At 34.1% G+C, this 25,563-nt stretch overlaps 2 protein-coding genes across 2 annotated transcripts in view; both read left to right on the top strand.

Annotated features, from left to right (window-relative positions):
- Positions 1-11,142: 11,142 nt before the first annotated feature.
- Positions 11,143-14,396, top strand: LOC121982955 (MADS-box transcription factor 6-like). Its single transcript, XM_042535952.1, has 8 exons — positions 11,143-11,324; positions 12,853-12,931; positions 13,223-13,284; positions 13,571-13,670; positions 13,762-13,803; positions 13,876-13,917; positions 14,001-14,140; positions 14,240-14,396. Exons 1-8 carry the CDS (start codon positions 11,143-11,145, stop codon positions 14,325-14,327), a joined length of 735 nt encoding a protein of 244 aa, XP_042391886.1. The 3' UTR covers positions 14,328-14,396.
- A 3,247-nt stretch (positions 14,397-17,643) lies between these two features.
- The window catches only part of LOC121980758 (flavanone 3-dioxygenase 2-like), a 45,174-nt gene continuing 37,254 nt past the window's right edge, over positions 17,644-25,563 (top strand). The window contains exons 1-3 of the mRNA XM_042532953.1: positions 17,644-17,873; positions 17,957-18,198; positions 18,727-19,051. Of these exons, the coding sequence (XP_042388887.1) occupies positions 17,685-17,873; positions 17,957-18,198; positions 18,727-19,051 (756 nt within the window). The 5' untranslated portion in view covers positions 17,644-17,684. The remainder of the gene's footprint in view (positions 17,874-17,956; positions 18,199-18,726; positions 19,052-25,563) is intronic.

A 25,563-nucleotide genomic window follows, 5' to 3' on the forward strand; every position in this document is an offset into this window, starting at 1 on the left:
GTAACTCGACTAATCAAGTACAAGTTGGAACTTTGACTCAAGTTACAAAACTTGAGGAAGAAAATTCCAACTTGAAAAGACAAGTCGAGCAACTCAAGGAAATGTTGGAAAAGTTCAAACTGGGATCCAAGTGTCTAAATATGGTACTTGGATCGCAACGAGCTGTGTACAACAAATCAGGACTTGGCTACAACCCTAAACAAACAAACAAATCATATTTGTCTTTAATTAGTCAAAAAGTTAGAAGTCAAGTCCAAGCCTGGGTCCAAACAAAATTTTTAATCAAACAAATTGAACCAAATCTATACTTGGTCCCTAAGAGTCAAATCTATTACTTAGATAGACCTTATCTAAGCTATGACTCAGGGGAACAAGTAGAAAAATAATACAACCAACTTGATTAACCAAACTCAATACTTAGGACTAGGTTTATTTCTGCTTAGAACGGTTAGATGAAAAAGGTTTACCAAACCCTATAACATAGCATCGGAATGGATTGGGATGATAGTACGCCAATGAAGCTTTGTCGAAGGCATGTCTAGGCTGAATATGGAATTCTACCTGGTGCACTAGACTTAGTGGATCTGACCGAAGCTACCCCAGTTAAACATGGGCTAGTTAGACCAAAATTTAGTATTAAGTTTTTTGGGCGGGAACAGTTTGGAAAGCCTTCAGCAAGTGGTCTAATGATATCCAAGTAGGTCGTATGCCTCGCCAATGAACTGAAAGCTTATCCTTAGGACGCCTGCTTGATTAACCCAAAGCTAAGTTTGAATCTAACATGAGTTCAATAACTTTTCTCGAATAATTAATTAATCAAACCTAATTCAAACTTAAATAAATAATTAATTATCAAACTTTAATTCAAACTTAAATTCAAAAATCATAATAAATTATCAAACTTTAATTCAAACTTAAATTCATAATTAATTATCAAACTTAAATTCAAACTTAAATTCAAAATAAATTATCAAACCTAATTTAAACTTAAATTCATAATTAATTATCAAACTTTAATTCAAATTTAAATCCATAATTAATTATCAACTCTAATTCAAACTTAAATTCAAAATTAATTATCAAACCTAATTCAAACTTAAATCCATAATTAATTATCAAACTTTAATTCTAATTTAAATCCATAATTAATTATCAAACTTTAATTCAAACTTAAAATCATAATTTATTATCAAACTTTAATTCAAATTTAAATTCATAATTTATTATCAAACTTTAATTCAAACTTAAATTAAATATTAATTATCAAACCTAATTCAAACTTAAATTCATAATTAATTATCAACTCTAATTCAAACTTATATTCAAAATTAATTATCAAACCTAATACAAACTTAAATTATTTTAAACTTTTTAAAACTTATTAAAATTTATAAAAAAAAAAATTATTTTAAAACTCATTAAAATTTATTAAAAATTATTTTAAAACTTATTAATTAATTATTTTAAACTTTTTAAAACTTATTAAAAATTATTTTAAAACTTATTAAAATTAATTAAAATTATTTTAAAACTTAATTAAAATTATTTTAAAACTTCTTTAAAATTATTTTAAAACTTAATTAAAATTATTTTAAACTTAATTAAAATGATTTTAAAACTTATTTAAAATTATTAAAAACTTAATTAAAATTATTTTAAAACTTAATTTAAAATTATTTTAAACTTAATTGAAATTATTTTAAACTTAATTAAAATGATTTTAAAACTTATTTAAAATTATTAAAAAACTTAATTAAAATTATTGTAAAACTTAATTAAAACTTTTTTAAAAAACTTTATTAAAAACTTTATTAAAATTATTTTAAAACTTATTAATTAATTATTTTAAACTTAATTAAAATGATTTTAAAACTTATTTAAAATTATTAAAAACTTAATTAAAATTATTTTAAAACTTAATTTAAAATTATTTTAAACTTAATTAAAATTATTTTCAACATAATTAAAATTATTTTAAAACTTAATTTAAAATTATTTTAAATTAATTAAAATTATTTTTGAAGTTAATTAAAATTATTTTTTAAAACTTAATTAAAAGTTATTTTAAAATTATTTTAAAACTTAATTAAAATTTTTAAATCTTAATTAAAAATTAATTAAATTATTTTAAAACTTAATTAAATTATTTTAAAACTTAATTAAAATTATTTTACAACTTAATTAAATTTCTTTTAAAACTTTATTAAAACTTAATTAATTTTTTTTAAAAAATAAAACTTTGTTAAAACTTAATTAAATTTTAAACTTAAAATAATTTAACTTAACTTAATTTTAAATAACTTTAATTTATACAATAAATTATGAATAAATCAATAAATTTTTAATCTCAAACCTAATTTATTTTAATTAAAACAAAAATTAAATCATTAATTAATTTGAAGTTAATTAAATTAACTTTACAATCTATTTAACACAAAATTCCAAATAATCGAAATTTAATTCTCAACTTAATCAATTAATTTATAAATTCTCTAATTTAATACGTAAATTAATTCACGTTTAAATAATCTTAATCTAATCTAATTAAAAATCAACATTAATTAATTTTAATCAATTAATTATTAATTTTCTTTAATTAATCTAAAATTGATTAACAACTTAAACTAATCACCATATTTTATTAATTTAAATTTAATCCTAAATTAATTAATCTTAATCAATTCAAAACTAACCTTTATTAAGTTTAACTTAAATAATTAACTAAATTACTCCAAAACGTTGGTCTAACATATATTTTTCATATCTCGCTTGGTCTTTAGATTATTTAATTAAGGGGGAGCATCAACATCATTTCAAAACCAATCTTTCCTAGAATTTTTCAAAATTCATATTTTCAAAACTTATTTCTTTTAGACTTATGGATTTTAAAATATATTTCAAAATTCTCTTTCCAAAATATTTCAAAAATTATATACTTATTTTCCTAAAAAAGTATAAATGTTCTTGATTAAAAATATTTTTTGCTTCAAAGTTTCTTCTTCAAAATTTGACTTAGATTTTTAAAAAAATTAAAGACTAATTTAAAAACTTAGTTCACTATTTTTTCTTAAAAAATTTCTAACTTCCAAAGTTTTTCTTAGATAATTTTTCAAAAATATATTTTCAAATAGTTTTAACTTAATAATTCAAAGTTTAGATATTTTATGGATTTTTATAAAAAAAACATTTTTTTACTATTATTTTCAATCTAATAACTTTTAACTTATACTTAGAGAACCTTGATTTTAAAAATTTTCAAAGTTTTCTAACTCAAACTTAGTTTTTCTCTTAAACTATTTCAAACATGTTGGTATTACCCCTATTTTTGATGTGTGTCAAAGGGGGAGAGATAGTAAATTTAGGGGGAGTTATTGAACTCAGGGGGAGAGTTAAATGTTTGTTTACTTAACTCTGCATATTTTAAACTTAACTGTGAACCTTGGTTGCCAAACATCAAAAAGGGGGAGATTGTTGGTGCAAAGTGCACCAGAATCAAACTTGAGTTTTGATGTTGTCAAATGTTCAAGTTAAGTCTTGTTATGATCTGATATTTGGCTAAGTGTGCAGGCTATTTACTTAATCAGGAAAGCCTTAGTCATGGCCAGACAGTAAAGTCCAAACAGGTATGGAGGACCTAACGTTTGGCAGGTAGGTTGAGGTAAATAACTGGAGGAGCGATAGTGAGGTCGGGTTCCTGAAGGGAACAACCTAAGATCGCTGATCCAACTGAAGAAACAGGGAAGATTTCCAAGTTGAGATCAAGATAGTCCTAACTGTTATACTCATGCATATTACTATTATAATTGTGCTAACTTTGTTTTGCAGGAATATTCTTATTATATCGAACTAACTTTGTGTTGTAGAATCATATAACCCCTTGGACTTCAAATGGTCATAACTTTTGACTCAGAACTTAGAACAGGCTCTGTCAGCGACCACACGACCAGCACTCAGAAACCTTCAATTTACCAAGGGTTCAGTCTACTGAACAGGAGGTTCAGTCAACCGATCAAGGCATTTTATCAGTCGACCGAAAAAAGGTTCGGTCGACCGAACAGGAAAATTTGGCAAAACAGTTCAGGCTCGCAAACATGGTATCACAGCATGATCGGTCGACCGAAAATGAGGTTCGGTCGACCGAACCAATAAAAGCATTAATGGAGCATTAAGTGTGAATCTCGGTGAGAAGGGAAATTCACTGTTCGGTCGACCGAACAAGGTTATCGGTCGACCAAACCATTAAAGATCAGTTAATACTCGAAGATCAGATCTCAACGAATCTCAGGACAAAAGGAGGGGAGCGGGTTCAGTCGACCGAACCCCTGGATCGATCGACCGAACGTCGACAATTCTTATAAAAGGGAGCTTGAGGTCCAGAGCTCAGGCACATGGTTCTGCTTCAAAGGTCATCTCTGTGCAAGCTTCTGCTACTGCTCTATGACTTGCAAGCTGCTCCATTCAGAAGTGTCGACCTAGCTTCGTCTTCAAATCCTTGTCGGTATACTTTATTTTGTAATAAGCTTGCATTGTACTTAAATTGTTACAAGATAGTAGGGTGTTACTATCTTGCATATTGTACGCACTACTTCTTTTCAAAGATTTCGGAAAGAAGGGTTATAGTGTTTGCCTATCAGCGCGGTCAAGGACCGCGGGCATTCGAGTAGGAGTCGAGCTAGGCTCCGAACAAAGTAAACAATTTTGTCCCCTTTCTTATTTTCCACTGCACGACTTTGATTTTAAAAAGTTAAAGAAAAGTTTTTAAACGCGCGATATTTACCCCTCCCCCCCCTCTATCGCTCCAAACGATCTATCACATATAGCTAGGAATTTAACAACAACTGAACTACAACAATTGTATTTAATTTCCTAGTGATTTTTTAGCTTAGTAAGTGTGTAAGAGACTTCTCTGCCTTCTGCAAAGGAGTAACTTCTAATGGATCATTCTTCAACGCCTTGGATTAATAACCACCTTGGTTGTGACCAAGTAAACAACTATCTTACTTTCTTTAGTTGTTTAGTTTATTTCTACTTTATTTTAATTGTGCTATCTAACTAAGTTGAAAGAATGAGAAAAGGGTTATTTCAATTTTGCAGGCAATTTACCCCTTCATGCCGACCGCACGGGACTTACAAGTGGTATCAAAGCCAAACAACTTTAGAAGGACTAACCACCTCTAAAGCAATAAGATGATGGCCGATTCAAGTATACATCCATTGAAGTTTGAGGGAGATTTCACGCAATGGAAGCACCAGATGGAGGTATTTTTCAAAACAAACTTTGAAATATTGTTAATTATAAAATATGATTTTGTAGCCCTCAAAGACCAATAAGGAGCTGAAAAAGAAGAGTACTCATGCATAAAGAAAGAACAAGTCGATTTCATGGTGAACGACAAAGTAGAGGTAAGTGAGGTATGCACACTATCTCCTAAAAAGACTTTCGAATTTATTAAGATACTTTCTAAAAATATGCTAAAATTAGAAAATGAAAATGCTAAGCTTAAATTAAACTTAACAATTTCATGCCCCTTAGTTATGTATGATAATTTAAAAATAGAAAATGAAAACCTAAAAATAAAAATAAAGAAAATGGAAAACGACCATGCATGTTCAAACAATTTTCAAAAATCAAGATTTAGAAATTATGGTAGAATTAACTAGTACATTAAAAATCACTAGAGATAAATTAGAAAAATCCCTAGGAATTATGTACCACTAAATTTTTTAATAAATCCAATAGGAAGGAACCTATATTGGATTTCAAAATCTTTTTAAGATTAAAATTTTTAATTTATTAGTATAAAAATTATTTTAAATTGAAAAATAAATTTTGAACAATTTTTTGGGTTCCTATTCTTTTCTCAAAATTTTTATACTGATAAAACATTATAATTTTGGTTAAAATGTTTTTTTAAAAAAAAATTCTGATCAAATTTATTTTCTCAAAATTTTATCTCTACAAAATGAAAGTGTTATCTACTAACAAAAAAACTTTCAAAAAATTTTTCTGTTAAGTTATTTTCTATGATTTTTGTAATGATTTTTTTTTTTACAAAAATCATATTTTGAAAACTCAAAATATTTTATAGACTTATTTTTTAAAAAATTTACTTTTTTGTGATAAAACATTATGTTTCTCTATCATAATAAAAATTTTCATATTTTTTGAATAATATCTGAATTATTATGAATTATTTTTTGAAAAGTTAATTTTTTAACTTTACAAATTCAAGAAAATAGTAATTTATAAACTTTAATTTTTCTAGTATTAAACAATCTATTTTATATATTCAGGGAAATTAGCAAAATTTTTAGAATTGAAAATATACTTTTCAAGATTTATTTTTAAAAATTAGTTTATTCTATTGGAATAAATTAGTTTTGTTCTATTAAATAATGTTTTATTGAGAAAATTTCTACTGATATAGATTATTCTAGTTAAGTTTGACAAAAAATTTCAGGATTTTTCGAACCCAAAAAGTAATTTTAAAATTATTTTTTAAAAATAGGAAATTAATTAGTAAAAATAGAATATTTTTAAAAATTATTTCTGAAAAATATTTGTCTACTTTTAATTCTTGTTATGTATCTCTAGAAAAATATTTCAAAATTTTTTAACTATTTATTTTATTTTTCCTAATTTTTTGATGTGATGAAAGGGTGAAAAAATGTATAAGTTAAGGGAGAGTCGGGATAATTGGCAATTTATTTCTGTATTTGCTAAATAGATAGTGTTGATTGCATAATTTATGTTTATTTGCAATTCACTTAATTATAATATTGTATTTTTGTTTTATCCCTAGCTTTAAATCAGATTGATGCACATAAAAAAGGAGGAGATTGTAAGTACCCCGGGGTAGTTTTGATGTGGTCAACCGAGTTAAGTTAGTTTATATTTGTGTTTAATGCCTTGTGTCTAAATGTATAGGAATGTAGGAGTACAAGAAATTGAGCGAAAGACGCATCGGACGAGAAGGATGACATTGGAAAAGGAGCCGATAGGCTCGGTGCATCCGAGGGATGGGAAGTTGCAGAAGAGTACACTAGCGGACGAGAAGGATGTGCCCGGTGCTTCCAAGGGACGAGAAGTCGGAGCAGAAGTCTACTCGAGGAGAAGACCGGAAGATAACTTCGGGTGAGCTCAATTCTAGATGGCTAAAATCACCCACACGAAGCTACTGGAGTCTACCAGTAGCTGCTGGAGGAAGACACCTTCAATGGCTTGGAAGACGCCTTCAAATAACTATTAGCTGAAGATAAAGTTTTATCTTCGACGATAAATCTTGTCTTGTTGAAGGCGCCTTGGAACACCTTGAAGGTGCCTTCAAGCTACGGATAATATTTTTCAGGAGCTATAAAAAGACCCTTACACCTAGAAATTTAACAACAACTGAATTACAACAATTATATTAATTTCCTAGTGATTTCTGAGCTTTGTAAGTGTGTAAGAGGAGAGGCTTCTCCAACTTCAATAAAGGAGTACCTTCTAGTGGAGCATTCTTCAACGCCTTAGATTAACAACCACCTAGGTTGTAACCAAGTAAACAACTATTTTACTTTCTTTAGTTGTTTAGTTTATTTTTACTTTATTTTAATTGTGCTATCTAACTAAGTTGAAAGAACGAGAAAGGGGTTATTTTAATTTTACAGTCAATTTACCCCCTCTTGTCGACCTCATGAGACTTATAATTATGATTGCTATAGTTCCAAGGTTTATTACAAACCCTAAATCCTGAAATATAGGTTTGCTATAGAAATTTCGAGAGTTGCTACAATAGCTTTAGGGTTTAGTATAATAACTTTAGAGTTTACTACAGAAACCGAGTTTAGGATTTCTACTTCAGTACTTTTGCTATTGTAGTCAATCGATTGGTGACTTCTAGCAATCGATTGGTGTCATTGTAGCAGCAAACAAAAGCATCTTGAATTGATTGCCTAGTTTGACTGTTCTCACTAATCGATTGATAAGGTAAAAAAAGAGTCGTTTTGTATGTTTAAAGGTCGAATTTGATGATAATAGATTAATGAAATCTAGCAATCGATTATTAGGTGAAAATCAGTCCGAATAACAACCTTATAAAGAGAATTTTGAGGAGGATTCTTGAGGCCAGATCTTGAGAGATTGGAGATGAAGTGTCGCTATATTTCCCACCATCAAATGACAATCTAAAGCAACAAGTAAACATCCAAAGCAAATTAGTTGCTCAATTGTAAAGTGTTTTCGCCTTCATTTCCATTTGTATTCTGTCTTGCTTATATTTGCTTGTAACAACAGGCGTTATAAGAGACTTCTCCGTCTTCGAAAGGTATCCGAGAAGGAGAAGGTTGTAATGGTTGTATATGTCTAGGACTAGACTTTGGATTAGTCGTCTTAAGAAGCGGATACCAAGTAAAATCTTGGTGTTGTATATGTGGCATCAAGATTGATTTAAGTTCTCCACTGCACATTCAAACGACGAGTACACAATCAAGACGAAGTGATCGAAACTATTCACCCCTTTAGCTCGCATTGGTCCTAACACCCTTGTTTGTAAGAAGTATGAACATATAGTAGATGTTCCAGTTCGAGAATGATGAGTGAGTCAAATCCCATGGAACTTGTGGAGAGTTGACTTTCATCGAGTGTGGTTAGCTTCTTCAAATTAACTTCGGGTTAGCCTTGTGATGTGGTCGATACCTACAGAGTATAACCCACATCATATGACTTATTGAGAGTTATTTGATGAGGTCCTTTTGATGCCTAAGTCATCACGGAGTCCCAAAAAATTAGTATAAAAGGAAAAATGATAATAAATGTAGTAAAATAGATGATAACATAGAATAGAATAGAATAGATGATCATCATGACCTAGATAACTTCCCAAGAGGGTCCTCCACCATCAATTTATGTAACACTTCATTAATACATCATTAAAGGGTGATGTTATAACCGCCATGTCCTTAAATTATAATAATTATTATCTCGCGGCGGGGGGTGAGTCAACAACTCAGTAGCTCAATTTGATGAGTTAGGAAGTCCGAAGATTAGCAGCTCAACGAGTCAACAAGCCGGGAGGTCGACAACTCGACTGGTGAGAGATGATTGATAAGCTACACGACGTTGTTGACTGACTTCTAAAGCGCACCACATAGTATTTGTATTGACCAAATATTGACCTGCCAAATGATCCACTTAAGAGCTCGTCACATGCACAATACAGAAGACATTTAATTCATGGATTGGGTAGAGACGTAGAGTAGAGAAGTGTGAATACCTATGGGGTTGTCTATTATCATCCCATTTGAACTGTACAACCTCACATGTGATGTATGGCCCTGGCTGACGGCGACGCCACGTCCGTATAGATAAATTATGAGCTACGAAGCATAAATGCATGCATGAATATCTCCGCCCTCACTTTAAGGCTGTCGTATATATACATATATATTTATGCGGGAGGGAATATGGATTCAGGCAACCACGTTACCTAAACCAGCAGAGAGAATAAAAAAAGAGGAGGAATCAATAACCCTAATTCTGTTACTGTCCTGCCTATTTCTTCTTCCTCCTCTTTTCAGGAGAACTGCAGGACCCTAAACTTTTGAAGGATTTAAAGAGCTGTGTTTATTTAGTTGGATAAAAAATCAAAATAGAGTCAATTTTTTTTTCATCTTATTCTATTTTTATTATTCAAATTACCTCTACTTACTTGATCGACATTATAGTGTCCTATTAAAAGATCAGTGTCTGTGCATTATAATAGTTATGAATCATAATTGTTGAACATTGTAATAACTATATATGATTCATAATTGTTACATTATAATTTTGACCAATATTATGCAAATGTTAATGTGTTAGTAGTTATGATTCGTAATTGTTACAATATTAGGATTGTTCGCGGGTAAAGAACTCACTACCCTCGCTATTCCAGTTCATGTGCCCAACGAAATGAATATAAGGTCGAACTTGAATGAATTTGTAGACGCGAACTAGTCGATTGTTCACTAATTTCATAAAATTGAATTAAAGTGCAAAAAATTTGAAAATTTCCATGAGAAAAAAAAATTTGTCAAGGTCAGTTGACAGTTTACAAACCCTAGCTTCCATGTTCATGGCAGGGCTACTCCTCCTCCTCCCTGCCCTACACTATGAGATCATCAAACCCTAGCTACTCCACCCACCGAACTCAAAGATTCTTCCTTCGTAACGAATTCCTCGTACTTCGATAGGTTTCCACATTTCCGATTTCTTCTCCTTCCTTGGAATTGAATCGCGCTCGCAAAGCCATACGTCAAACATCTGTTGTGCCCTGCTCTTGGATGCGGAGAGATCTCTCCTCCTCCCGTAGAGTGTGTGGCCTAGTTAGGTCCGCAGCTATGAATCCAGTACGGCATAGAAATGGAAGAAAGAGAAGACGAGAGTAGTGACCTTGGCATTAGCAAAATGGACGATTCCGGGAAGGATCGAGCAGCTCGCCGTGAAGTTAATGGCTCCATGGCGCTCGGACCTTCTTCCCCAATCCGCTCTCGCTTGCCGCAAACGTTTGCAGAAGGATTTTTTTTTCCGAATGTTCGTGAAGTGTTCGAGGTGATGGCTAAATAATCGTTTTGTGTATGGTTCTGTTCTTGGTTACAGGATGCACGCAGGCCGCTCGACGTAATGCTTGCGAGGCAGCGATAACAGATCAAATTGGCCGTACTTGTGTTGCTGTTCAGGATGGCGCCACCATTGAATGCGGGGAGAAGCTTTTGCTGATTGATGGGTGCTGCTGCTGCTTCGCCTTGACGAGAGGTTGATTCGCGTACCAGAAGATGGCACGTATAACAAGCTTTCTTGGATTCCACCCCCGTCGCGCTGCTCCATTTCTTCCACCTCCGCCTGACCTCAACCTAGTAATCTCAGAAGGGTAATACCTGGACTTCACTCTCTCTTTCTTGATTAAATCACTAAAAAAAAATGTGGGAAAAAAGCTAATTTTGAAGTGGTTAGCGTAATTAATCAAGGTTGATTCGAAAAGAGCAATCTTGGAAAGAAATGGGAACAGTACTGGTTGTGTGGCCTATCCCTGTCACCTCCTCCCCTCCCATATTCTCTCTCAGCACTACTCCATTATAATCTCTCTTTTCACAGCAGTAGCAGTAGCAGCGGCGGCGACGAAGATGGGTAGGGGAAGAGTGGAGCTCAAGCGGATCGAGAACAAGATCAACCGGCAAGTGACCTTCTCCAAGCGCCGCAACGGGTTGCTCAAGAAGGCCTACGAGCTCTCCGTCCTCTGCGATGCCGAGGTCGCGCTCATCATCTTCTCCACCCGCGGCAAGCTCTACGAGTTCGGCAGTGTCGGGTCTGTAGCTTTTGCTCGAGTTTCATTTCTTTGTCTTTGACCGCCAAGGTCGCTTTTTTATCTACTCTGCCGCGACCTTAAAGGCTTCAAACAGTGGATCTGCGGCGGATCGAAGGCTTGGTTCGGTTGGTTCTTGCCATTTTCATGCTAAGGAGAGGGACGATGAGGAGAAAGCGAAGCCTGCTTTTTGCTGCTTGAGTAGCGGCCATCAATTGTTCTTGCATCTTTTACTTTGCTTTTAGCCTTTAGATCTCTCTTAAAAACGTTAAATTTTCGAACTTGCTGTCTTCTCCAACCATGAAGATTACCAAGATCATCCATATGCATAATAAATATCTTTCTTGAGAAAGATGAGCTGCTGAGGAGGAGAAAGAGAAAGAGAAAGAGAAAGAGAAAACAAAGAGAAAAGAAAGAGAAAGAAGATTTTAACGCATGGTTTCTATTTCTGTGTATGAGTTTCTGACCTCTTCATTTAAGATGGTTTGTCATACGGATTCATGTATCTTTTCGAGACGTCGCATGCCTGCTCTCCTGCCTCAGCTGGATCTTAGGCTTCTCTCTATTTTTATCTCTTGGATCTTGCTTTCTCCCAAATGTATTCCATTTTTCCCTATCCAGTCTCTTCTTCCAACTTCTTGAACAGAAATATTACACAGATCTTTGGAGAAAAAATTATACTAAACTAGTTATGATCTTCTCAGTAAGATCTTCTTTCTGAACTCCTCAACTGGTAAAGTAGTCATGCAGATGAAGGTGCATGTGCCGTGTTTTAATCTCCTCAGGAAGAACAAACTGTGCAGATTTTGGTGTGTTTTTGTCCAGATATTAATATATATTTGAAGCTAACTTTAATATGTAAACTTTGTAGAAGTTCCATGTTTCATAGTATTCTCATGGATTAATTAATTATCAAAGAGTATTATTGGGTTTGAAAACTGTCAAAAATACAATTAGAATTGTTCTCTCAAACTGATGGTTTCTACAGCTTAATCATCCAAATATGCTTCTATTTCCAATTTTATTCCAGTCACAAGAGTATAATGTTACAGTTGCTTGGAAGAAACAGATATGTTTTAGTCCAGAATTTGTATAAATAATAGCTGGTATTCATTGTTTAATTAAGCAAAAAAGAGGTGTTAATTTTTGTTTTTCTGCTTGAATGTAAAATTCTACTAATCACAATGGCCAACATCTGCTTTTAAAAAAATGGTCTTATTAATTAGATTTAGGAGTGGTTTATCTGATGTTCTATTTGCAAGTAATGGATGTAAATAATTATAAATAAATATAAGATGAACTAATTAATTAAGAGTTAGTGACTCTTATGTAAATTGTTTAGCCTCATTGTCTATCGTGGCAAAGCATAATTTCTTAAGTTGGAGGGGAAAAAAATACTTCATACACATTGTTGAAGCTTATACATGCAATTAATATTGAGATTATCAATTAGCACATTCAGCCATTTGTTTCAATACATTTAAAATTTCAACTTTTGTGTTGATCAAGTATTCTAATGTTGTTATTGTAGAACAAGCAAAACATTAGAGCGATATCAACGTTGTTGTTACACCTCTCAGAACACCAATGTTGCTAATCATGAAGCACAGGTAAATACTCTTTGGTGTTTTATCACTTTCATTATGTTAATTAATTGCGAGATGAATTATATCATCTAAAGTATTTGTTAGCATTTGAATAAACATATAAATTCTCTCAAATAAGCTTGTAACTGTTAGTTGTTTTATCCAAAGATGATTAATACTCGAACTCTTGCAATTGAAGTATATATGTTAAGAACAATTCATTGTAACTTTTATCATAAATTATAACCACATATTATTCGATGTTTGATTGAACTATCTTAATCTTGATCTTGATTTTAATTTTGGCACAATCAGAACTGGTATCAAGAAATGTCAAAGCTGAAGGCAAAGTTTGAATCCCTGCAACGCTCACAAAGGTGTTTCTCATTCCTAACAAGCGTATAGATGGAACTATTTATCTTTATGTTTTCACTGTTTCATTCATCTACGTGAGTTTATATGACAACTAAATATGCTACTAATTATTTCATCCTATCAAGAGAATTAAATTTGTACTGTTCCTCATCCTAGTAATCGAGTAATATTATTGATAAAAAAAGTGTTTATGTTGCATGGAGGATAGTTTTTCAGGTACATCATTAACATTGTCATGTATACAATTAAACTTTATCAATTATTATGTTAATCATGGTATTAATGAAGGCATTTGCTGGGAGAAGACCTCGGCCCACTGAGTGTGAAAGAACTGCAACAATTGGAAAGACAACTTGAATCTGCACTCTCACAGGCCAGGCAAAGGAAGGTCATTAATTAAACTTTTCCTTCAAATTTCCTTCTATAATCTCTCTTCATTTGTTTGTTTGTTTGAATCTGGCTTTTCATTGTAAGTGCAGACTCAGCTGATGCTGGAACAGATGGAAGAACTTCGCAAGAAAGTAAGCAAAATTTTGAGCTCTGATCAACTACTTTCATGAAAATCTACTTCCAATTCTTGTGGTGGCATGTAGGAACGTCGTCTCGGAGAGATAAACAAGCAACTGAAAGATCAGGTAACCAGAGATTGCAAGAAATCAATTCAAAAGACAATCGAAATGTTTCAACTGATCATCCCTGTGCCTTTTTCTGTTTCCAGCTCGAGGCAGAAGGTGCCACTCTGAGGGCTCTTCAAGCACCATGGGCCACTTCTGACCATGGAGCATCTGCAGTGGCTGGGAGTTCCTTCTCTGTGGAAGCAAATCCCAACATGGACCATGCACCAACGCTGTGTATAGGGTCAGTTTCAGTTCTGATCATAATTAAGTCAATAACAAAGCATTTTGTTATTTATTTATTTTACTGAAAAACTGATGAATAAACTTTAAAAAAAAACAGGCACCATCAGTTCGTGCCATCTGAAGCTGCCATGGCCAGGAATCTGGCAGTTGAGGAGAACAACTTCATGCTTGGCTGGATTCCTTAATTAAGAAAATGCTGCAAGTGGTTTCTGAAGTTTCCCAACAATTTAATGGCTATATGTATATGTATTCTAGCGATCAGCATGAAACTTGCTGCTACTTTAGTTAATGGGTAGAACATGTTGTGGTGATGCTGACTAAATATTTATTTAGTCGGTGGACTTTGACTTTTGTTGTGGGTTTGAGTTATCTTGCAATTAGTAAGAAAGTCATGGTTATTTTTGGATTGATTAAAACTTTAGGATTTTTTTTAATGATGATTTATTTGAATTTGAAATACTTATTTTGATAAAGAAAAATTCTTTTGTTTGTGAGTGTCACTAATGTAATTTTCCTTTAGGCATAAGGAGAGTGAGAAATTCTAAATTTTATGTCAAAGATAAACAAGAATAAAAATGAAAAATTAGAAAAAAATACAATTTATTTAATTATTTATTTTTTTTTAAAAAGAAAAATCTATGAATACATCATGCTTTATAATTTTCAAACCCTAATTTATTTGTTATCTTTTCAATATCCTCAAAAATAACTTACAACATATAAATTTAATAATTTTAGAGCCGCAAACTCATATGTTATATTTTATGTCAATATTATAAATTAAAATTTACTTGTGGGTTGATCTAATCTACAAATTAATGGGCTCTTTATAAAAAATCTTAAATTTATTTGTGTAAGTTGAGTTACAAATCATTTTTTCTTTTTAAAAAAAGGACAGCTAAATGATGATGCAGGAGGAGTCGGAGAGACCCATAAATTAGATTTGAGGATTCTGAGAGACCCATAAAGTAGATTTGATAAGGCTATGTTAGACCATGTTATAATGCAACAGATTATATAAAAAATTAATTTAATTGTTATATCATATATTTAACTAATGATACTATACTTTGTCAAAAAAAAAACTAAGATGTGAAATTAAAGAAAATCACGACAGTCCATATTTTTATATAAAAAGTAACTAAAAAAAATTACTAATAATGTTTAAAATTATTTTTAATAAAATATTAACTTAATTTAATTTTATGTTTACTAAAATTAGTTATATAAATTCTTAATTAAATAGTAAGATTAGTTTTTTAAAGTAATTTTAGCTTTTTATAGTATTTTTGTTAATTTATATTTTTTGTATTTTTAGATTTTGAGTACGTTTAGGAATTTTATAATTATGAATCTTAATAATTTTTATTTTTTTTTTATTTTACAAGTTAAAAATTTAGGTTTATATGTTGAGATTTATTTCCTTTCATTATGTTTTAAGGTTTAGAGTTTATATTTTGAAGAATTATCCTCGTTATTAAAAAAATTTAAAATCTGGTAATTATTATTGATGCGATCATAAAAAGGGTTCACTAAGTGTGAATTAAAGGATGGAGATAGCCATCGACATGGAGATCAAAGTCAAGAAGGTCAACGCTAGAGGACTAACATTCTCACCAAAGGGGGGTCGAGCGGAGCTCTATTGCAGTAGTCAATTAGGCGTAAAGCTTCCGACCGACAAAGGGCTAGTCCAAGCAGAACATCTGTACATTCAAGATAATGGGGCGCTTGTCATGGAGCAGAGGACCGTTGGGACGACCGGAGCATTAATCTGATTGGGCGATAACAAGCTACTATACCCGGTCACAACAAAGAGTAGCAGAGGCCGACCGAGCGGAGGAATCTCAGTCAATTGGTCATCTCGCTTGGTCGAACAACGGGATTATTGTCGTATCTCTCAATATCCCTTTGGGAGACAGTGCCATTGACACAAGGCATGGTCAATAGACGGATAATACGATGGAAGCTTTTACTGTCTTATCAGAGATATGCATGCCCTGTCAAAATATGGTGTCAGAAGCACTTTTCTGACAAATCTTTCATAGGACAAATTGGAGAACGTACCCACGATCAATTGGAGAACGTGCTCATGTCTCGAGAAGCATGCACGTTGCCCACCAGGGCACTATATAAAGGGGGCCCATATATCGGCGGAGGTACGCGTTATTCATTATTCACGCCCGTGTCTTCCGTTGCTCCGTCTTTTTCTTCTTTTCGATAACTGACTTAAGCGTCGGAGGACCAACGCCGTGGACCCCTTCCCTAACTCAATATTGACATTTCTTGTATTACATAATATAATAGAATTTATATCCAGTCAACATAATAATCACATTTCAATCAATCATCTTGGTACGCGCTATTCACTATTCACGCTTGTGTCTTCCGTTGCTCCGTCTTTTTTCCTCTTTCTGATGATTGACTTAAGCATTAGAGGACTAAGGCCGAGGACTTCTTCCCTAACTTGATATTGATATTTTTTGTGTTACAAAATAGAACAGAATTTATATCCAGTCAACACAATAGTCATTTTTTCAGTTAGCCATCTTTTCGATTTTTGGATCAGATCAATTATCTTGTTCGACGTTAAATGATAATTTTAAAACTCTAGCGACCAATTTATTTATTTATTTTTTATTTTTTATTTTTTGAAGTACTAGCAGAAAATAAAATTAATTAAAAATGACTCGAAGACTTGACTCAGTGGCAAGTTGGAGTCAACACGCGAAAAGCATGGCACTAAATTCCAACAACTTGAATTGATTTAGCGTGTGAAATAAATGATTCCAAAAATTGCTCATAATATAAAAATAAGTATAGAAGACTCGAGGTCAACCGCATATGTAGCCATCGAACCGTGTCGGATCCTTATCACGCTAGATCATCATCATCTTATACTAATCCACATATATAATGAAATTGAGTTAGGAAGAAATTAAGATTATAAAAAAAATTCAACAGCATGAGATCTGACTAACTAACGAGTTTAATTGGTTTAAAACAATGAATACTCATCTTCTCTAACCTACAAATGTTGACCTGTCATGGAACTTTGAGAAATGAATTGTGTTTGATGTTCTATTTTATGGTAGATCTGTGTGCCTTGAGGAACTAATGTTTGATTACGTCGAGGTGCACGAGTTAGGATGATCTCTTGATCTTAATTTCTCTAACTTAAGTTTGAACATAACATCATCGGTTGCATAAAATTCAAAAAAGATCCTTTTCAATTGCTCTATCATAGACGACGTGTGACACCCATTGTTACGAATGTCTTTGATCGTTCGTCAATCAATGTCTGTCATAGCTTCCGGGCCTCACAAACCTACCCAGACTCGACCGACCCATTAGAAATTTTTAGAGTAAAGGAGAAAAACAAATATGGAAGAAGATGGAATCTCTAGTCTTGAATCATACATATATAAAAAACAAAGGACTAGTCAACTCATTAATTGTACCACTTGACTAAATTAACTATATTAGTTGAGTGATATATTAGCAGCCATCTAACTCTTGAGCTAATTCACTGCTATTTAATTTCCATGGCCAACCAGCTCCTCTCCATCGCCCCCCGCCATGTTTCCCTCCCTGAAAACTACGTCCGGCCGGAGCCTCAACGGCCGCGCCTCCATGAAGTCATTGCCGGCACTTCTATCCCCACCATCGACCTCAATTCCCCTGACATCATTGACGAAGTGGCTGACGCTTGCACCTCCCATGGCTGCTTCCTGGTTTCAGACGCCATCCTTCCCTAATTCCCTGCATGAGTATCATCGTCCATGTTGGTTAGTTATGGAATTTGGATGCATGATAGGTGGTGAATCATGGAGTGGAGTCTGTGCCGGAGATGCTGGAAGTGTCCTCGGAGTTCTTCGACTTGCCGGCGGAGGAAAAGGCAAAGCATTACTCCGACGACCCGATGAAGAAGATGAGGCTGTCCACGAGCTCCAACGTGAGGACGGAGACGGTGAGGAATTGGAGAGACTACCTCCGGCTCCATTGCTACCCGCTCGAGGAATTCGTGCCTTCTTGGCCCTCTAATCCACCTTCATTCAAGTAAGATTTACTGATTCACAACTATTTATTATATTGATGACAGAGCCTACACTCAATATCTTATCTAATTGACCATGTTTATTTGCTATAGAGAACATGAATTTATTGAGCACAAATGTTATCAGGAACTCAGGAATTTTATTTGTGAACATTATTCACTAACCGTTTGTGAATATAAATGAGTTGAACACTAATTTAACGAGTTATATATTTAAATTTATTTATTTATTTAATTATATATTAAATGAACATAAATAAACTCTTATTAAATCCAATATATACCAAGTTTGCTCATATATATATATATATATGTTTGGTTCATTTACCGTCATAAACTCAAGCAACAAATTAAAGACAAACAAGTGGAGAAGAAAATTAAAACAGAAAAACAACACAAAAAAACTAGAACGTAGTTAACGAAATAACCTTTATGTTTAAAGTGTGATAAACAATTCAAACTTGCAGTTAGGTTTCTGAACTTGTATGATCAGTAAAGCAAACGGTATCGCTAAATAAATGGTGTGGCAGGAGAGTGGTCAGCACCTACTGCAGAGAAGTGCGTCAAGTAGGGATGCAAATCCTGAGGGTGATATCTTTGAGCCTGGAGCTGGAGGAGGAGTACTTAGTGAAGATCCTTGGGGAGCTAGAGCAGCACATGGCAATCAACTACTACCCCAGGTGCCCGCAGCCGGAGCTGACCTATGGCTTGCCGCCCCACACCGATCCCAATGCCTTCACCATTCTTCTCCAGGACCCCAGCGTCCCAGGCTTGCAGGTCCTCAAGGATGGCCACTGGATAGCTGTGGATCCCCAACCCAATGCCCTGGTCATCAACATTGGTGACCAACTGCAGGTTAAGTCCATTTCCTTTATTTCATGAGTTCATACTGACCTGCTCTGCTCAATGGTAAACACATGTTAAAATATTGTCTGACTCACCAATTGAAAAAAAAACGAGCTCAAATTTGAATATGAACAAAGAAAAACACAAAGAATGTGCTCATCAAATTAGACTTGCCTACTGTTTTTTCAAACATACCGACGGCTAATTAATTTCAATTTGTAGACTTCCTGAGTTCAGTACTTAGTCTTCAGTGATAGATTCTGATAAATCCTAAGTAGCATGAATTCTATGAATTCGTACATAGAAAATATTAAAAACATGAGCATAAATCTAATTTCAACAAAAAACATGACATAACAAATATGAAGCACAAATTAAAAGCGACAAGGAATCTACTAATTGAAGAGTCATATCCTTATCTTTAAATATCGTGAGTATCCTTAAGGAAGAAATCTCCTAGAGCCGCCTCGCAATCCACCGAGATAGAAAGATCGGAAACTTTAGCGAGCATGCCCTTCCCCATGTCTTGACCATTTACACTAATGGTTAGTAGTCACTCGTGATTTACCTCCTCCGTATTAGCGGGGTCGCTGGAGGCGAGCGAATTATCTTTTTGCCACGTGAATATCTTTAAGGAAGAAGAAGAAGCGGAAGAAAATGGAGAGTCTTCCAAGAGATTTAAGGATGACGACACTGTAAACCTTTGTCAATGGGGAACAAAGGATTTTATCACCTAAACCTTTGGGACCTCTTTCTTATATAGGCAATCCGATATGTTATTAGCCCATAGATGATAACGAATCGGACTAAAAGGTTCTACATATTAAATTCACATCTAATAACCCGAAACCCAATAACTTTAAGTTAGATTGCTTAAACAGGTTCGATTCTCATTCATATGCACAACTTACAAATATACTCACATTAAGGGTTGGGGATAATATCCAACAATCTCCCACTTGGACTTCTTGTGAGTTGTATATGAATACAAGTAAAACTTTAAGTGATATCAGACTTTATTGGTACAGAATACTCTTATAAACAATCTAATTTATTAACTTCATTGGTATAAAACTAAAAAAGTCATAACTATTATATATATGACTGTAATAAGCTCCAACAATAATCACAATACCAATGTCACTAATGGCATAGATCAAGATATGAATGTGTAGTGTAGAAATTATATGGAATGTGATCAATACATGTTAATTTTTAACTAGTCCAAAGTGACCTAAAAGGGTCTGATCATATTTGCTAAAACTTTATTCTAAACTGCATTAGCAAATCATAATACAAGTCTTATAATTCCCCAAAGAATCGGTATTATATTTATAATATCAAATGCTAACCAGCAGTAGTAAATCATGATACTTTATTTTATAGTGTTTGAACAAATATATAAAATTTCTATTAATATTTTGAATTTAAGTACATACAGCAATCAAAACAAAATTTTTATCTTTATTAACAAAATATAAAAAATAAAAAAAATACAGACTTCCACTAGATGAGTTCTTTTTCCACAAGAAGGACTCCCATATCCATAATATACATATGAAACACCTTAGGTACCAAACCCTTGGTGAGTGGATCTGGCAACATGAAATCTGTGCTAATGTGCTCTATTATGACCTGATGACTTTGAACTCTTTCTTTAACCGCCATAAACTTGATGCTAATGTGCTTGGACTTTGAAGAACTACGATTATTCTTGACATACAATTTTACAGCTTTATAAAAATAGTCAATCCTTAATGCCTTGTCAATGCCATCAATGATCTATAACACTGTGATGAAGTTATGTAGCCAAATCCAATGATTGGATGCTACGTAGCATGCTACCAACTCTACCTCTATAGTAGAAGTGACTATTAGTGTTTGCTTGACGCTCTTCTAAGATATAGCCCCTCTAGCAAGCTTGAAAATATAGCCTAAAGTGGACCTCCTGCTATCCAAGCACCTGGCAAAATTAGAGTTTGAATATTCAATCACCTCCAGATGATTTGACCTCTGATACATGAGCATGCGTCTTTTAGTTCTTTGCAAATACCACATCACTCTCTTTACTGCTTTTGAGTTCAATGGTCCTGGGTTACTAACATATCTACCTAACATCCCCACTATAAATGTTATATCTGGTCATGTACAAACCTGTGCATATATGAGACTTCCCATAGCTGACATATAAGGCAATTGTTCCATCTCCTTTATTTAAGTTCAATACATGGACATTGCTATAAACTAAATTTGTCACATCTAGACACATGTATGTCACCTGGTGCATAATTTTACATGTCATACCTTATAAGCACATTTTAATATAGGTCTATTGTGAAACTCCAAGAATGCCTCTTAAATGATCACAACATATTTATATGCCTAAAACAAATTATGCTTCACCAAGATCTTTGATTTCAAAAATACCAAATAGATAGACCCTTATTATTGATCACAAGCGATATGTTATTCACATATAGGATAAGTATAATAAACTTGCTCCCACTACACTTGATAAATATTCACTGATCAACAGGGTTTTCTCTAATCCAAAAGAGTTAACCATTGATTAAATTTCTGGTACCACTGACGGGACACCTGTTTCAAACCATAAATATACTTCTTTAATCTACATACTAGGTGCTTTGAGTCAAAGGACTCAAAGTTCTCCGGTTGCACCATTTATATAAACTTCTCAATGTTTCCATTGAGGAGCTCAGTCTTTACGTCCATTTGGTATAGTTCTAAATCATAATGAGCTATAAGTTCTATGATTACCTTAAGGGAGTCTTTCATTTACATACGCAAGAAAATCTCCTTATAATCAATGTCTTCCTTCCGAGTGACTCCCTTGGAAACAAGATGAGTTTTATACTTTTCAACATTGTCACTTGAATTTCTCTTGGTTTTAAATATTCATTTACAACCAACATGTTTTGAACCTTTAGGCAATTCAAGAAGTTCCCAAACGTCATTATCTGCCATAGACTTCAACTCTTCTTGCATGACATTTGATCCGGTAATGATGAGGGCCCCATTGAAGATGGGTCAAACTAAGGAAGACCAGGTGATGTGGAAGATAAAGTCAAGTGAGGTGTCTAAGTCAGCTGAGTGGACCAAGTATGGCCGAGCAGACTAGATATGGACATGCGGACATCGCAAGTTTCGAGACAAACAAGCTGGGCATTTATCAGCCAGGTAAAATAGCCCTTCGACCGCAAAGAAAGTTGAGTAGCAGTTGGTCTCGCTGATCAGGCTCTGCGTCCGATCAAGCAAATATAATCAACGATGGACAGGAAGCAAGGAAAGACACGAACTGGCAGCTCTGATGGACACTACCGAGCGGAGCAGACTGGCTGAGCGGACTCTAGTTGGCCACTCAGGGCCCCACTAAATATCTTATCTTATCCTTTTGGGAGTTTGTGCCGCTGACAACAAGGCATGTCCAGCAGACAATTATACTTTAGAAGCTTCCAGGCTGTCACATCAAAGAATTTCATGGATGTTTAAGAAATGGTATCAAAGATACTTTTTGACTTATCTTTCCTAGGACATCTAGGAAAATGTGCATATGCTTTGAGATGTGTACACAAACACCACAATGACACTTAAAAGGGGTTTCCATCTATAGGGAAAGGTATGCACAACTTCGTCTTCTAAATCTTTTAGTTGCAGTTCTCTATTTTTTAAGATCTCCAGAGATTGACTTGAGAGTCAGATGGCCAACGCCGAGAATCTTTTCCCGGCCCGGCGCTAACGATTTGGTGTTGCAGGGCCACGTGGAGTCTTCACCGTGTCAACTTCAAAGCCACATCCCCAGCTTGCAATCTTCACTATTTCTGGATGAAATCATATTTGGCATCGTCTGTGGGAATCTTACCTGAATCCAAAACGTAAAAATGGAGGACGCTGGACGACTCACCACCGTAATGTTGATGTACAAGGAGTTGGACATGTTGATACAAGTGTGAGCGGTTAAGATATTGGAGCAGCAGCAGGCAATAGATGATTTCCAAGCAAATGAACCCATGGCATCGGTGATAGGCCAACAAGCCGATCATAGAGGACAAACTGAAAACACCGTCGCTTGTCAGCCGAATAAGCCGACCGATACATTTGGAGATGCGCTAAATGCGCTGATCTCCTATCACCGAGCACTGTTTCATACCCCTTCGGAGGAACAAGGTCGAGCAGATAGGGCCCAAGGATCCTTATCGGAGTATGCACCCATTCGGGACGAGCGAAAGGGTAAAGCACAAAGGCTCAATGACTCTCTCAAATGGATAAGCAGACAGTTCTCTCAGGAGATCTTAGACGACTAACTGCCGTGGCATTACACGCCCTTAATAATTGGAGACGCTCCATCATTACACGAGGATGACCGACCCCGAAGATCATCTTATCAAATTCGACAACATGGCCACGCTCCATCAGTACACTGACAGAGTCAAATGCAGGTCTTCCTCACCACACTCTCCAGATCAGCCCAAAAGTGGTTCAGGCGATTACCGATCAGATCTAGATATATCTTTAAAGACTTCTAAGTGACATTCCTGTAGCACTTCACAAGCAGTCGCCACAATCAGAAGACAAATGTCAATCCGTTCGCAGTCAAGCAGGGACACAAGGAAGCATTCGGGCCTATATTAAGAGATTTAACCAAGTGGTTATGGAAGTCCCATCACCCACTCTGGAGATCCTTGTAAGTTCGTTCTCACAAGGGCTTTTAGAGGGCGAGTTCTTTTGCTCACTCATCCGGAGGCCCCCCAAGGACTTCGATCATCTACTCAGACAGGCCATCGAGTACATTAATGTCGAGGAAGCCCAAGCAGTTTGAAGGAGAGAAGTAATCCCTGATCCAGCCACCATCCCAAAGCACCGAACAACCCATACTCACTAGCCACTGAAGGATCCCTAAGTAGGAGTTGCACAGCCACAGCCCGAGCCACAGATGTAGGGATCTTATGTATAAAGTAACACATAACGTAGCAAAAAAAGGATTCCTCCAGAGATCCTTGCGAATACTATATACTATCTTTTTCTATTCTATCAGATAGAATAGTTACCTTTGTTACATGAACCGATACTCCCGACAGTAACTTTGATTTGGATGTAGATCTCAGCGCAATCAGCACGTCTACGCCTTTACGGTATCCGCACAAACACGTGCTCTGCCCGTCTCATGAACTCACGACTTAGAGAAGAAACAACATTTCTTGTGCTAGCCACTACGCAAGGTTGTTTTTGGCCAAGAGTAGAAGAGGAAGAAGAGCAAAAAACCAAGAAGATTACAATCACCCAAAAGGTTACTTCACTTATATAAGGCGACTTCCCCAAAATATTACTTTACCAAAAAGGTTATTTCACCAAAAGATTACTTTACTAAAAATGTTACTTCACCTAAAGATTACTTTTACAAATGACTTTTGTACTCATCCAATGAATACAAAAATATTTTTATCTCTTGATCTTCCTTTTGATTAATAATGTATTAATCTCTATTAATATTCATTAATTTTAATGGATTAGATTTAGTATATTGGATTAGCCATTAACTCAATAAGTCATTAACCCAATAAACCAATGAGTCTAACTCATTACTCAATGGGTCTAATCTAAATTCATTTGAGTCTAACTCAATATGTATAATTTGGATTAGACTTAACCATATAATCCATCTCCAAATCAACATGTTCTTTATGTGTGACCTAATAGGTTCTCGTAATGTTAGCAATATATCTAAAACCATTTTAGATACATAAACAATGAGTGGCAATGCATCATTGCTACCCAAGTGATGAGAATGTCAAGATCCGACCTAATCTTTCTGTATTTATTATCTTGTATGACTCAATCCTTCTATCCTTGATATCTAGATTGATCAATGAGGCATAGACCGTTCCATTCTCTTATTAATTTTTGTGTTTCTTGATCTCTAAGTAGACACACTCAATCAGATAAGCTCAATATCATATATTGACTCATTTGAGCATGACCATTCAATCTTGTATCCTACCAATCAAGGGGCCTATAGATATTACTTCCGTCATATGAAAGGTATAGATTCCATCTACATCACTCATATCCCTCGGCATAATTTATTACATACCCAGTAATCAAATTTATAGTCCACCTTGTTACAAGTGACTTTTGCTGATACTAAAGTACACAACTCCATATGTAGGGAACTGTAGTGACTTCAGGTCTAATGACTATTCATACTAATAGTCACTATGAGAATATTTATGATACTCATATGACAATCCATGAAACATTCTCATGGCAGATTATTCAGTACATATTCTCTAATATATATCCATGTGTCAACCTGATATCTCATATCCATGATTTGTGAGATTAAGTCATCCGTCGACCTATATGCTAGTTTCAACGTATTAATATTGTCTTTATATATTAATGCTTGACTATGAATAGTTAAGAGTAGTGTTCTATATATATCTATATATCCCACTATTAATTCAACTAATTAATATGTTGTAGACTTGAACCTACTATCCTAG

This window comes from Zingiber officinale, chromosome 5A (assembly GCF_018446385.1).
Source record: "Zingiber officinale cultivar Zhangliang chromosome 5A, Zo_v1.1, whole genome shotgun sequence".
Lineage (NCBI taxonomy): Eukaryota > Viridiplantae > Streptophyta > Magnoliopsida > Zingiberales > Zingiberaceae > Zingiber > Zingiber officinale.